We start from the raw sequence: 16,485 nt of genomic DNA on the forward strand, positions 1-16,485 counted from the left end.
CAATGCTAAAGAAGGATGACAGATTTAAATTAAGAAATATTGTACCTTCAGTCACCAATACCAACAAGGTATTTATTGAGCTTATGGCATTTTTATTACGGAAATGGTATACACAGTAATTGTGCTAAAAGCTTAAAATAACTAGTTTGCTTCTTCACATTTTAAAATGGTAGAATCTGTCTCAGAAATAAAGATATTTAAAAGGTCTTTTAAAAAAGTCTCAAACTCTTGCTATCAAACTCTGTGGGTACCCACAAAAGTCAAAATACGTTTCTGTCATTGAAGTAACCATTGAATTACCTGCAAAATCTGCAGCATTATTTATTCCACCAGAGTCAACCTGAACACATCTATTCTACACGAGGTAGGTATAATCTATCTAGCCAAATGGCAAAGTCCTCATAGAAAATGTAATAAAAAAGCCTTGCATCAGCTATATTAAGCATAAAATTGCCTGTAGGCTGGATTTGACCTGAAAATCCTTTCCTCTGGTCCAGAACTCCCTCCATAATTTACATTTGCTAACCTGCTGCAGCTAAAAGAGTCCATGAAGGAGTCAGAGGTCAAGTGGATGAAGCTGTGGAAGAAAATTCCATATGGATGATGACAACCTGAGCATCCTTGGCAGCAGTATTCTACACAGAAGCTATATAGGTGGGGGCAGGACTAGCATACCCTAGCACCTATGCATAAGGGAAGCTCCTTCCTAACTGAGTCCCTGTCCTCTCCTGGTCCCACATGTTGCAAGCTGGTAGCAGCTGGCTCTCAGATAGCTTCTCAAGTCCACCAGTTCAGAGAAGGAGAGCTTCCTACCTTCAGCCACCCACCTTCCAGAGAGCAAGCAATATCTATGAAAGCATTTCTCAAACTTTCAATACCTGTGGAATACTTTTTTTCTGGATTAAAATTGGCAGCACACTTCATGCTAAATTAAGAAATGGTATGGAAGGGGCCTTGATGCTGAAAAAGTTGAGAATCATTGATCTAGCTGGTGCCACTTAACAGCAGTAGGGGCAAGAACTCACTCTGCTGTGCCCTGTTCTTTCTATTGTCTGCCCTCTCCTGACCTCTGGTCTGTACCTCATAGAGCAAGGGGACCGCCCACTGCTGAGGCTATTCTTCCACTGTCTAACTTGCCAGCAACCACCTCTGAGCCCCCGATGGCCTTGGGAGAATGGTAGAAGTGGAGACGATGAGCTGGGTTGCAAAACATGACTAGATCTGTGCATCTGTCCATCTGCCTACTCACAGTAGAGACTGTTGCTGGAAGCATGGGGGGGGCAGTGCAGAGGGCTGGAAGATAAAGGAGTTGTTTGGGTGTGGGGAAAGATGGGGGAAATTAGTGACAGACCCCAGCACAGCAACCAAGGCGAGTGCAGGTGCAAGATGGGGGAGGAAAGCATTTATCTCTTCATATAGCAGCATCCTGTGGTACACTTCTGTCACTTGCGGCATACTAGTATGCTGCAACACATGCTTTGGGAATCATTGATCCAAGAGGTAGCCAACAAACAAGTAAAAGAAGAATTCATAGAAAGCTCAGAAAGCATTTAATATGCAACTGGACATGGAGATGGGCAGCCTTGATACTGCATTTAGGGGCAGAAGGAAGACAGCTCACAACTAAGCTAATTCTTTCAAAATGTCATCCTTTTTGCATTATTTAGTTGGTCTCTAGAGACGCATATTATACAGGCAACAGATAGTAAATGCCTGTTGCCAAGGACATTCTTTATTCCTAGGTCAGGGCCCCACCAAAAAGGTAGTTTGGTCCTCACTCAGAGTTTGACACCCCTGCCTTCCAGCATTTATAACTGATATACTATACATCTCCACGTTTAACACAGGTGTGTGCAAATCCAGAAAGCTCCAAACTAGAGTCCTGCTTCAAAAAATATTTTAAGAGAATAAATCAAACTGAACCTTATTTTTTTAAAAGACTATGTTCACAGCACTGAACATTCTTCCATTGTATATTAACTATACAATTGTATAAATATACAATTCTTCCATGTAAATTACAAACAACTAAAAATACCTGTGACGAATTACATTTTAGAATATAATGTAAACCCAGATACTTTTATATTGTTATTGCTTGGTTTAAACTTTGTTGAAACATGTAGGGTTAAACTTCACTTAAAATAGTTCTAAGAAGCAGTGTTGCTTCTTTATTTAAATCAGGAAGAGAAAACAGTACTGGCCTCCTGGCAAAACACAGGGACATATCACTATCCAAGACAAAGACAAATATAAAATCTTTTGGAATTTGAATTGAGTAGACAGAAGGACTATGGTTGGTACTATTCTTAAAGACAGATAGAAAGAGAAAAAGAAACCTGAGAAGCAGACAAAAAAATGCAGCTTGGAAGGACAGAAAAAAGGGCACTGGTAGCAAAACTCCACAAAAAAGTTGAGAGCGCTTTTGAGTTAAGTGCTGGCTGAAGTAAGCTTTCTTTGCTTGAGCAAAGAAGCTATCTCCTGTCAAAGAAACCTGACTGTGTACATACTCTGAGAATATACAATCTATATGAAAGATGTAACTGACAATAGTTTCTAGGGACAAATCTATAATTTTAAGAAGGGGGTTACACATGGTGAGGTACATCATCACATATGACACAACACATGTTTTTCTCCAGGCAAAAGTACACTAGAATCTTTACTAATATGCTAGGGGCGTAGTGCAGTACTATTCAGCTTAAGATCAAAGCAAAAAAAGTAAAAAACTTTATTGGAGTGGGTTATTTGCAGGGCTGTGAAATAGGAGCTTCATTACTAGGAGCAGCTAACAGAGAGCATCATTGCAGAATAAAGGACAGCTTGATTGGTGGAACATCAAGACCATTAAAAAGAAGAGAAGGGAGTTGTTAAAAGCTCTGAAATAACCAGTTTAGAAGGGATCAGGTAGATTATAATGAGCCATGAAGTCAATTGACTGCCTCAGAACTGCCAGAGAGTTGGTTTTAAACTTTGGGTGGACCAGAAATCAAAGGCAGGTGTAAGTGCATCAGTCCACTCCCCTCCCCTCCCCCTCGATCCATCCCGGTCAGCTTTTCCTCCTACTTGAAACAACCTGCAAGATCCTGAATTTTTGCTAAACACCCAGGTAAAAAATAAATGGATTACATAGATTTCATAAGCATTAGGGCTTGGAAGATGATCGAGTTTAGCCCCCTGCCCCAGGGGCAGGAAGTCAGCTGAGATCACAGGATCTCAGCAAGATAAACATCCAACTGACTCTTAAAGGAATCCAGAGTAGGTGCTTGCACCACCTCTGGCGGCAGTCTGTTCCAGGCCGTGGGGGCTCAGACTGTAAAGAAGTTCCTTCTTATCTCCAGCCTGAAACGGTCTTGGAGAAGAGTTTCCGACCATTTGACCTTGTCATCCCATGGGGCGCTCTGGTGAATAGGCATTCCCCCAAATCCTGATGTACACCCCTTATATACTTATAGGCAGCCACCAGGTCCCCCCTGAGTCTGCACTTTTCCAAGCTGAAGAGTCCCATAGTGCTCAGCCTCTCATCATAAGGCCTGTTTTCCTGCCTTCTGATCATGCACATGGCTCTCCTTTGGACTCTCTCAAGCTTCTCCACATACTTTTTGGATTGTGGAGCCCAGAACTGGATACAGTACTCCAGCTGCAGCCTCACCAAGCCTGAGTACAGTGGGAGGATGACATCTTGGGATCTGCTTGAGAAGCATCTATGGATGCAATCCAGAGTTTTGCTCACTTTGCCGGCCGCAACATCACATTGGTGGCTCATATTCATCTTGTGGTCAATAATGTTAAAGGGACCCCCAAATCCCTTTCGGCCATGGTGCTAGTAAGTATAGCACTGCTGAGCCTATAAGTGTGCTTTTTCTTCCCAAGGTGGAGTACCTTGCATTTTTTGGAGTTGAAGACCATCAGGTTTTCATCCGCCCATTTTCCGAGCCTGTCAAGGTTGGCCTGGATCACTATCCTGTCCTTGGGCATGGACGCTTTTCCCCTAAGTTTGGGGTCATCAGTGAACTTGGCCAGTCCACTTCTGACACCAATGTCCACATCATTAATGAAGATGTTGACAAGGATAGGCCCAAAAATGGAGCCTTGGGGGACTGCACTGGTCACGGCGCACCACAACAATTGACTTCCGTTAAATACCACTCTCTGGGTCCCACCTCAAAGCCAATTCCCCAGCCAGTGGACTGTGATGTAGCTAAGGCTGCAATTGGCCAGTTTTTCAATATTCTCAGGGTCATCCTGAAACAGCTGAAAGGTATAGCCATTACCCCCCTCCCACTCCTCAAACAATGGAATACACTTTTGGCAAACCAAAAAATAGCAGCCACAACAAAACAACAAGGATTTTCCCCCTTCCCTGCAAGTTTAGGAGGTTATAATCAATACAGTGCACATTTTTAAAACAATATTATTCACCACAGAAAAGTAAAGGCAAAAAGATACAGAGAATAAATTAGTTCTCAGACAAGTTCAGAGGTTACGAATGGGTTGGTAAACAGTAAGGGCTGGACTGCATTACGGTTATTGATGCTTATGGACACTTAAATTCACTCAAGATATGGAGCACTCACAAATCTAAGTCCCCCAGCACAAAAAACAGTCAAACGGTAATCTAAATTAGAAGTCATATCTGATTGTGTGCCTGCTTTTAAGTTAACTCTCTTTAATGCTATTCATAGTCTACTCCTTGTAGAGTTCAATTAGCCCAATTGAAATACGGCAGTGGTATTTTATTAAAAGTGTGTGTTATATGCAAGAAAATACGGCAGTGAGTTGCAACTACTGTAAAAGTTTATGCAATTTTGAAGTATGAAATCTTAAAAAGCAATTCTTCTAGCCTTTTCTTGCCCTACTCTTAAAATCTCATCTGCCCTTTCACATTTGGTTTTTTTTAGTGGTAATAGCATTCAATTTTATTCCTTGTTCAATTATCGAAGACCAGACAGCTAGCATTGTGACATCTAGTGAACATTTTTTGTTTTTTTCCTCCAAAAGTAGCATATAAAGAGAGAGGAAACCTAGAACTAAGATAAGCAGAATTTATTGTACAAGCCTACATATGCAACAAAAACTTGTGGCTAAACCTGTGAGGAAACCAAACCTGACTTATTTTACCAGTTGGCTACTTTCTTATTTTAGAGTTTTAAAGGGGTTCTCTTAATCCCAAAAGATAAACAGGATATCAAGTATTTTGTATACAATAGGAATTAAAAAAACAAAACAAAAAAGGCTTTGCAAAGAAAAATTGGGAAAAATGTTGCCTTGATTGTAAGATGTAGACATTCCATAAACTTCAGTATAATGACTAGAAACTCCAGAATATCTCTTAGTCAAATGCATTTAGAATTACCTGACTTGCTAAAAAGCCAGCAGCTGCTTGGACTCATATTTGTGGAGTCTCCAGCTACCATGTAGATACTTATGTATACACTTGCAGTTTTTACTGGATTGAGGGAATTAATGCTATTGATGAAGGAGGCAGCCACATACCATCCTTGAAAATTCAGGGGAGTAGTGATTGTTTCCCAGGAAGTAATGGTAGAAGATAACTCTCCCATTACATTGTGGGGCAGGAGGGGTGGTAATCTAAAGCTGTGCAAAACATCATTGTTCAGGCCTGTAAAATCCATAAACTTTAACATTCAAAGAACATAACAGAATTGGAATTCCATCCTAATTCAGGATAGGTTCAAGATCCTATATAAGTACTTTGCATAAATAGGCTCAGATACTGATAATACAGTTATTCATTCTGGAACAGGACTGTTTTTTCATCAGTCCCATCACCATGTTTTAAGTGTTATTTTGTAGTTCTACCAGCACATATCTGATGTTAAAATGCACAATTTCTGTGAAGAATTATGTTAAAATTCGACTACCCTATAAGGTAAATATATTTTAATGTTCATTTGGAAAACATAATTTTGAAGAAAAAGCTAAGCCATATACCTCTAAAATTACATCCACTATCACTTATCTATATATAAATGCAAAGACTATGCACATGAACATGTATCCCAGAATGTACAGTTCACTGTAAACTTTTCAATGGAAAACCTGAATTTGTCAAAGAAATCTCCTGGGGGAAAATAAATCATTTTCAATTAAACCTGCATTAGAAAGGGTCCTCATGAACAGGACACAATTTCCAGTCTGCCTGATCCAGAGCAGAGACCTAAAACTGAGTTTCCAGACTGCAGTGCTTTGACCTATGAACTATTAGTTATTTTGGGGTCAATCTTTCTTAATCTCTCCTGTTGGAGCTGTTTTTCAGTAAATTAATAATTAAGTATTCACAGGCCAATGTGAAAGAGACTGACAGAGAAAAATGGCATGGGTACTTATGCAGAAAATACTGTCAGGCAGAGAAGGGTTTGACCCCAAATTTCCTAGATTGCACGGAAGGGCCTTAGCCTCTTAGAGATGAGGTATGGATGGGGTAGGGCGGGGCACTTTTTGTGCATAATAATTAACAAGGTCTCAGTTCCATCCCAGTAAGAAAATGGGGAAGTTTTTGAAACTTTGAAAACTTTCATAGTTTCATAGTTTCTAGGGTCGGAAGGGACCTGAGCAGATCATCAAGTCCGACCCCCTGCCATGGCAGGAAAGAGTACTGGGGTCAATCAACCCCAGCAAAGTGGTCATCTAGCCTCCTCTTAAAGACCCCAGGGTAGGCGCCAGCACCACTTCTCTTGGAAGTTGGTTCCAGATCTTTAACTTTTATAGGATGGAAAAATAATTTTGGACCCAGCTCTAATTACAATCTCATTTACCATATAATTAAACAAAGGCTGTTTTGCAGGGTATATTTAAATATTAGTTATGGAACACACCCAATTTATTTTAAACTTTGAAAATAACATTTAGAATAATGAATGTATGACTACAGCTTACCTATGAGAGACAGCTCCCCAAGCACCATGCTTATTTGTTAGTATGTTGAGTATCTTTTGTTTCAGCTGGTTGGCTGTTACATGATCTCGATGCTTAGCAGCACTGATAAGATGGTCACACATCTTTTCCTCTTCTCTTCTGTCAGCAGCATATTGGGCACACTGTGACTAAAAATGAAAAGTACATATTGTATATAATAGAATCATTTAGAAACTGTCCTATCTTGTTTAGAAATAATTTTCATAATCTAAAAATGTCCTCTCTACCTGCAACTCAGGTAGAGAGCTCTTTGAAGTGCTCATTAAAATTAGTATTTCTATGTAAGCAAGAAGCAGTTTCCCATTCAGACAAAGGTCTAAAACAGAAATGCAACATTTAGTTTTACAGTCTTTAATTGAATTAGCTGTATTAAACACTTCATGACACAAGAGCAAAGTTAAAGTTTAAAATTAAGTAATTTAAAGCCAAGAAATGCAGAATGATGATGAAAATGCATTGAATTCTACATCTCTTTGTTTAGGCCTTAAAATTGGCCAGTTTTTTATTTTAAAAAAGTAACCCAAAATCTGCATTTTTCCATGATCAAAATGAATCACCACTACACACACACACACACACACACACACACACACACATTACTGGTGTTTCATTTTAATCACAGAAAAATGTGGATTTTTGATTACTTTTTTAAATCTGAAAATTGGGGCTCTTTTTTTAATCTGAGAAAACCAGGATCCCTGTCCATGACACAATACAATACAGGCTGGAAATTTTTAACAATGTAAGAAGTGCCATACTGGGTCAGACCAAAACTCCATCTTGCTAGTATTCTGTGGCAGGAATGGATGTTTTGGGCTAGGTCAGAGCCTCCCAAATTCTGACAGATTGTACACCACCAATTTAAAATGATACAACCTTAAGTACCACCAGCAAATATTTGTCATATAAAATAATTATAATAAATCTGTTAACATGTACCACTGACAGGTTGTCTGCATACTATTAGTGGTCACAGATTGGGAACTGCTGGGCTAGGGATAGAAGTTACACATAAACTGGTTTAAATGATCAGAAACTGGTTTCCACATGTAACACAACATAAGTTCAGTGCACATAAACCAGTTTCAAAATGGCTGAAGCTGGTTTAAGATAAACCGGGTTGAACGCAGTATCAGACTTAACTGATTTGAGTCAAACTGGTTTATGCAATTTCTGTCCCAGACCCCTTCCTGGTTTAAGTTAAACCAGAGTCCTCCAAGCATCCCAGCATGCTCTGCAGCCCTGGACTGCAGCAGGGCTGGCCCTGACCCTCTGCTTTCTAGCCCAAGCGGTGGGGGGGGGGGATGTGGCCAGATGTGTCCCAGCATGGCCACATTAAGGCAAAGTGTGCAGGGAGGGGGTTAGTTCTTCCCTCCCCCCACTGCAACTTGGGTCTGCCTGTCTGTGGGCAAGCAGCAGAGGTGGAATCTGGGACTGGCAGACCCCAGCTGTGGTCCCTGTGGTCAGAAGGGAGAGAGGGAGGGATTAACACCTTCCCTCCCTGCCTGCCTCCTTTCCCTTAATGGGGCCGTGCTGGGACAGTGTCTAGCCACACCCCCATCCCTACCACTGAAACAGTGAGGGGGGGGCAGCAGCCTCTGTCAAGGTACCCCAGGGAGCGTAAGCACGGAGGGGGTTTATTCCCCACTTCCTTCTCTGTTCCACTGGTAGTGACCACAGCCATCCCAGTATGGCTCAGTTAAGGCTAAGGAGGGGTTAATTCCCACTGCCCTCCCACCAGGGGACTGCATCCAGGGTGGGGCAGCCCCCTTCTTCCCCCCTTGCCACCGTGGGGCAGGGAGGGGGGCTCTGTGTGGAGCTGCCCAGCTCCACAGGGAGACTATTCCCCTTCCTCCTCCTCCCCCTACCCCACTGCCATGGGGTAGGGCAGGGGCCTTTGTGTGGTGCTTGACGGGGACTTTTCCCCTTTGTCCTTCTCCTTCTCTCAGCTACTGCGGGGTGGGGAACAGGGCTCTGTGTGCTGCTGCCTGACCCGGCCTAGCCTAAGTGTGGGGAGCATCTGTCACTGAGGTGCAGCCTCTGAAAGGGTCCTGCTTCCACAGCCCGGGCCAGCCCTGCTTAGCTCTCACCAAAATAGCTGCATGGTGGGGCCGGCCTGGGCCCCTGCATCAATAGCTCAATGACAGAGAAGCTGAACCCTGTTAATGATAGCAGCCTGGCCTGGCAAGCACAGGTGGTGGCTGGCCAAGCAGCAGGCTATCCAGACTGCCTCAGAGGCACCACAGGGGCTCATGTGTCCACACTGAGCCCCCACGCTGGGCGGCTGCCAGGCTCCAGGCCTGCCAGGCTCTAGGCCTGAGCTGGCCTGGGTAGCCCACAGCCTGGTCAGCCACTGCCCACACACATTGGGCCAGGCTGCTCTCACTGACAGGGCTTAGCTTCCCTGTCACAGCCACAGCTGCTGGGGCCTGGGCTGGCCCTGCCATGTGGCTGCCTCGGCTGAGGCTGAGCAGGGCCAACCTAGCCTGTGGGTACAGGGCCCTTTCCAGTAGCTGCAGCTCAGTGACAAACACTCCCTATGCCCAGGCTTGGCTGGGCTGGGCAGCTCAACAACAGAGCCCTCCTCCCCACCCCATGGTAGCAGGGGGTGGGGGGAAGGAGGAAGAAGAGTCCCCCTCTGGGACTGGGCAGCGCTGCACAGAATTCCCCTTCCTGCCCCGTGGCAGTGGGGGAGAGGGAGGAGGGGGAAGAGTCCCCCTCTGGGGCCAGGCAGTGGGGCTGCATGCCTGGATTGCTCCTGGCTGTCAGGAAGCTGCTGCAGTGAGCAGGGCTTTTCCTCTGCTCCTCCTCCCCCACCACAGGGGTCTGGACATGCTTCCTCTTCCCTCACACTCTGAACCTTGCACACCAAGACCACCAGGTCCACCCCCCTTAGAGGAAGGCTGTCCAACTGGTAACCCATGAGAAATTAATTTGAGTCCCCTAAGCTCTCATTTGGCTACCACTCCACCACTGCTCTAGCTACAATAGCAGCCAGAGTCTCCAGGCTCTTCCCTCCCTCCTCCAGCTGCCACTTCCTGCCTTTACATGAGGGGGTGAGGCCAAGGCTGCACTGTGGGGGGAAGAGAGGGGAAGAATGCAGCCAGAAGTGGGGCAAGGGGGTGTCCAATGGCATTCAGTGCAGCACTGGAGATGGCGGGGGAATGACTGTGTAGCATGCTTAATGTGGTCCATACCATGTGCAGTTCCTGGGGGCTTAGAAGTTGAACAGCCCTACTATAGAGGAAGAGCATTGAATCACATATATCAAGAGTGATCTATCCTCACCCTAGCATCCATAATTATTGATAGAGGAATGACAAAAGATACATCTCTGGCTATCATATTTAAAAGTAAACAGCCTGAGAACCTAACCCACAACCTTCACGTTATCAGCAATATACAAAGTTACTGAATCTTACATATGGAAATACAGTCTTTTAAAGTCTCCATGAGATCTACAAATCCAATAAACTATAACTTGAAAAAAATACTCGGAACAGTTTTATCATTATGAATGTTAACAGCTGAATCCCATCAAGCTTGAAATGTTATGTATATTTTCTAATCTCCATATATTACAATACAGATGTAATTTACAAAGTTTTTCCAAGTAAAGCACAGTTATAGCAAGAAATTTATTATAAATATTTGTAACTCAAAAAGAACCTAGAATGAATAATTTGATCCATTTTTTTCAAGATCCAGTTCTCAACTAAATGCTATTGAAATTGCTCTTCCATTAGATTGCTTCTAAAAAGACTTCACTGTCAAAACACTTTGTTGACTTTAGTTACTTTTCCTAATCCTTTTGTCCTTCTTGTGTTTCTCAGATATATTTTTCATTTTCATAACAAATACAATTCAAATTCAGTTTCTTCTCTTAATACTCTTCCTAGCAGAGATCTGTTAGCAAAGCCTCAACAGGGCAAAAGGATCCTTAGCAATTAAAATAAAACCCTCAATAGCACAGTGTTCTTACAGAGACATATCAGAAAAGCAACAGTACATTCAAATTATTTTGAATAAATTACATTATCTAATGAGTCTCTGCAATTACAATTTCCCAATAAAATCCTTCCTTTTAAAACTAAATGTTCTTCAATTTATGTGTTGTACAATAATTCATTGTGGCTCATTTTAGAACACATTCAACCAAGATTTAATGCCAGCTAAACAGTATAGTATATAATATTTATCATAACAGCATTACAATTAAGCTAACCTTATATTGGAGACAGTTTATGGCATTTCATGCATTCAGGTGGTTGAACTTCTATACACCAGCATTTTTATTACATTTCATGCCTGCATTTAGTAAGATTTTAACTAAATCTTCTATATTTAAACTAATATTGAAAATCATTTGCTTCAAAAAGGAATGACCATTACATTACTTCATAAAGGGTTAATTCATTTTTCAATTTATCTTCTTGTACAGGGAAGCACCAATTAGTACAATGATCTGCCTCAGTAATGAGGTTAATATTTCATCAGCTCATTGGACAGTAAAATTAAATTTTCATTTTTCTTCCTGAACAATTACAGAGGCTAACAAAATGAAAGTTAACTGTGAAGTAACCACTCTAGGACATCCTCCCCCTCAAAAAACACCCCCAAAATGGGAAAAAAACAAACAAATCAGACTTTCTCTGATAACAGTCAGAACCACAGGACAGAATTCACCAATTTTAATTTGACATGACATTATACCCCTCCCACCCCCAAGTACACCCACAAAACCAAGATATCAGGAGGTAAGTGACTGCATTGGTAATAATATCATACTTTTTAGAAATAAAAGGAAAACACCCATTCACTTTTACCTGCTGTGACCAAAGATTAGCACACACACAAAAAAGCAGAATATCAACAGCAACAACAAAGTTTAACAGATTGAAACTTATTCAGAATTTAAAATACAATGGACATTTCAAAAATGTTTTGCAGTCACTATTTAAGTGGGATGCATGATAATATATTATAATGCATATAGAACGTTATTGCACTACAGGATGTAAGACAGTTTCCAGCATGTGAGTACAATTTAATTTTGTATATATCAGATTCATATCTAATACTTTATTTATATTTCCTAATTTTCTTTTACTTGAATTGCTTACAGATTTTATTTTTCCCTGTAAAACAGAGACTTTCACAGAGTTTCTTTTCTTGTGACAAATAAAGAGAATGAAAATTTTCATATATGAGAAATGTCTTGGTTTCTTTACTGGAAAATAAGATTGACTTAAGGCTGTTCCTTTAGGGAATTTAGTTAATATTCTAAATCTTATTTGCTAACAGAAGCTGGAAGCTAATTGAATATTCTCATTTTGTCTAGAGTTCTGACAGATCTTATACTTCAACATATTCTTCAAAGAGCAGATAACTCAATCTTCTATTGTCATCTTAGGTTACCGCAAGATGCCCTGATAAATATCAAATGTTATTTATTGTTGAGGCAATATGAAATTTCACTCTGACATACACTTAATTGTAAATGTGATTTTATCTAAGTTTAAAATATCTAGTATATGCCTGGTAATAAAGTTGTTGCAATCCCATATGACAAGTGTCTGCTGTCTGGCCTGACAAAATGAAGTAAAGGTTATGTGTATTCAAAATGACAACAGATATCTCTGTGTCTCATACTTTTCAGCTAGGTCAAGGAGCACAAGAACTAGTACATCAAAGTGTAGGTTTAAGAGAGCTGCTTCAATGAGATAAAAACCTCATCAAAACTGAGATTACTGGATTCTATTTCTAGCCACAAGGTGCTTGTTGGCATTCTCTGACAGATGAATAAGTTATTTATTATCTTGTATGCTACTGAGTAAATCTATCCTAATTCTACTGCCAAACCACCCAACATTAAAATATATATGTGCATGAATGTGTGTGTGCATATGCATAAATACATACACAAGAAAAAATTAAGAAGGATAAGAACTACTGGTGTTAAAATATTAAATATATACAATAAAACACAACAAAACATACTGGGCACAGCTACACATGCATATTAATGTGCGTCAATAAACTTCAGAGTTTATTGTGCCAGAGTTTACTGCTCTTGGGTGCATGCCTTCATGTATACCTAGAACCACAGCTGCTGAGCCAGGTTGGAGCTGCCCCAGCTGGTAGGAGGACTGGGGGGGCAGCCTGGTGCTGCTCCCTGGCTCAATGTGCTGCAGAGGTAGGTAGTCACTGCACTGAAGGACCCCCATGCCCCAGCCAGCCCGGCAGCATCTACACATGAGCTGCTGTGGAGGTTTTTACTCTGCAGCAGGATAGTACTTGTAAATACATGGATTTACAAGTACTATCCTGCTGTGCAGTAAATTTATTTACTGTAGCCTGAGGTGGACATGTAGACATGAGACATTTACTTCACTTTTAATTAATTTACTGCGCAATGAATGTCTCATATAGACTGTCTGATAAAAAGTAAATCAAACAATTTAATTTTAGCATTGTATCAAAACATTTTTAATAGGAACATGATTAATCCCACAATTACAACAAGTAACCAAAATAAACATATATGTTTAAAATACCTTATTTGCATTTTACTGTACATCGCCTTTAATACCATAACTTGAGTTGGATTTCAACCACTCTGGATAAAGTAATTCATTGCACATTCCTTTTGTAAGGCAGAGCTGATTACATTAGTAAATGTTATAGAACCCACCTACTGCTTTTATTCTTCCAAAATAAAATGGAATAGAGCATTTTAATCATTATCTTATCTTCAGCAGTTAATGACTTACTTGTTTAGGGAAAATGCTTATTATCATTATGTTTCAATTTATGAGTTATGCACAAATAAATAAAATTAAAAAGCACTAATAGTAAATATTTTAGTAAATTGTGAATTACTATTATATCAGAAATATTTGTTTTTCTAGATTTACTTCAGGCATACTAACTTTTTTTTTTTTTTTTTTTACTGACCTTATATTCTGTTTAAAGAAACAGATAAAGTAGTTGCACTACTAATGTTCTTTGCATCACTAGTTGCAATAAATCAGGAAAGGTCTCCATGAACCTTAAGAATCTGCCATATCAAGTAAGTAGGCAACCTGAGTAAGGGGTTTCTTCAAGCTGTAAATGTTTCCATGGATTCCAGCGAGGGAATGAAAAAATAAACTAGTTCTTTGTGTTTTACATTTACCAAAGCTTTTAAAAGCTGGTTTTGAAATGCCTTCCATGTAAATTTGTCTCCTCTGAAAAAAGTTGTTATTGTATGAGGTTACAGTCTAGGTGATAGCTGAGTAAAAACAGAAAACAGGAATTCAGCCACAGGCTTACCTCAAACTCTGCATGTTTGTGTACGTCTTCAGCTCTTTGTCGGTTCAAAATAAATTCTGCCTCGTTTGCTACTCGTACTATGTGGTCTTTCATTGCATGGCACAGTAATCTAAAAGCAAAACAAACCTTGAAATTAATCTTTGTATTTGGCTTTCTGCAAAATAATAATAATAATAATAATTCTATATAAAATGGAAGACGTTTAATAGTCACTAATTTAATATAACCTGCATATTAATTTACATTGGTAATAAATGTTTTCAGAAGATGCTAGTGTTTGTAAAATTTCAGACAAAATTCATTATGATAAAAAGGTTTATGTAATTTACTATAAGGCCAGAGAGTTTACTATGATAGCTAAAGAGAAAGTTATTTATAGAAGAGCTGTCTTATGGACCACCTCATATGGATGTATCAGCAACAAACATAGTCTAAATACAAGAAATATTTTCACTGGGACAGTTGCTTACACAGTACAGGTATCTTCTCTAGTTAATGAAATCTTAAAAAAAATGGAATTAATTTATTTTTCATTTTTATTTATACCAGCATCAGAAAATGAGTACATGGAATATTTAGAATTGGAAAAACTTTTAAGTGCTACCATTATCAAAAATCCCACTATTGCCAATCACAAACATCCTTAAATCATGTGGCACATCTTCAAAACCATACTATTAAAAAAACAGTAAAATTATAAAAAATATCCTTACATAGTTCTTACTGAATCCTTAGGACATGTCCCCATAAGCAGGAACCTGCATTTCCCTGGGGACAAGTAACAGTGGCACTCGTTGTGCCACTGCTACTTGTCCCCAAGGAATGCCTATGCCGTGCACACTCTGGCGTGTGGCAAGTTGCCCCAGGTGGGATACAGGGAGGCAGCCCCAGCAGCCTTACCAAGGGTCCTGGAAGCCTTTGAGAGCTGCAGCCATGGTGCTCCTGCAGCAGAGAGCCTAGGCAGCAACTGGAGCTTGGCTCCAGCTGTCCAGGCTACATTTATGGAGATACCACTGTATGAGCTACCCTGGTTTTTATAGGCATGGATTTTTTTTTACCCCAGGATCTCCTAGGTTGAATCCCACCCCCTGGAAAGTAGCAGCGTGGGAAATGCCTGCATAGGTAGCATGTGGTGCTGCATACAACACATCCACACTCATCTGGACATGCACTTAGGGTGAAACCAATTCATATTTTCAAGGTTTTCCTCTGTGCCCATGAGGGATGGAAACTTTCTTTAAAAATGAAAATAAAAATTAAATTATAACGTATTTTTACTTAACAATATGATTCAGTGAACTTGGAATTCAACAAAAACACCAAATAGTGAAGTACTTGTAATGAAATTTCAGGAATTGATATATCTGAATAGAGCGATTCTACTCGGCATTCATGAGGCCTCATTTGGACTACTGGATCCAGTTTTGGGTCCTACACTTCAAGAAAGATGTGGACAATTTGGACAAAGTCCAGCACAAGGCAACAAAAATTACCAGGGGCCTGGGACACGAGACACAAGAGGAATGGCTGAAAAAACTTAGGGTTATTTAGCCTGGAAAAGAAAAGACTGAGGGGGCATTTTCATAGATTCATAGATTGCAAGGCCAGAAAGGACCTCAGAAGATCATTGGGTCCAGCCCCCTGCACCAAGCAGGAAAGATAACTGGGGGTCAGGTGACCCCAGCAAGGTGACTGTCTAGTCTTCTCTTTAAGATTTCCAGGGTAGGCGATTGCACCACCTCTGGAGGGAGCTTATTCCACAGTCTGGACACCCTGATTGTGAAGAAGTTTTTCCTAATGTTGAGCCCGAATTGATCTTCCAGGAGTTTGTGGCCATTACTCCTGGTTTTCCCCTCAGGTGCCCTGGTGAACAGTTGTTCACCAAGCCGTTGATGTACTCCCCTAGTGTAGTGGTAAGCTGCTTCCAGGTCCCCTCTTAGCCTTCTTTTCCTCAGGCTGAAGAGTCCCAGGTCCCTCAGCCTTTCCTCATATGGCTTGCCTTTTACGATTCAGATCATACGGGTGGCTCTTCTTTGGACTCTCTCAAGCTTGTCCACAACCTTGTTAAAGTGTGGTGCCCAGAACTGGATGCAGTACTCCAGCAGTGGTCTCACCAGTGCTGAGTAGAGTGGAAGAATCATCTCCTTGGCTACGCTGGAGATGCATCAATTTATGCATGCCAGAATATTATTTGCCCTACTGACTAGAGCATCACACTGCCTGCTCATATTC

The 16,485-nt window shown here is 40.8% G+C and overlaps 1 protein-coding gene across 1 annotated transcript in view; it reads right to left on the reverse strand.

The window, feature by feature from the left end:
• The window catches only part of LOC109306591 (neurobeachin), a 529,566-nt gene that overhangs the window by 358,482 nt on the left and 154,599 nt on the right, over window positions 1-16,485 (reverse strand). Inside the window, exons 14-15 of the mRNA XM_019530077.1 lie at window positions 14,254-14,362; window positions 6,901-7,067 (exon numbers count right to left, since the gene is read on the reverse strand). Of these exons, the coding sequence (XP_019385622.1) occupies window positions 6,901-7,067; window positions 14,254-14,362 (276 nt within the window). The remainder of the gene's footprint in view (window positions 1-6,900; window positions 7,068-14,253; window positions 14,363-16,485) is intronic.

This window comes from Crocodylus porosus, unplaced genomic scaffold (assembly GCF_001723895.1).
Source record: "Crocodylus porosus isolate Cpor-Errol unplaced genomic scaffold, CroPor_comp1, whole genome shotgun sequence".
Taxonomy (NCBI): domain Eukaryota; kingdom Metazoa; phylum Chordata; order Crocodylia; family Crocodylidae; genus Crocodylus; species Crocodylus porosus.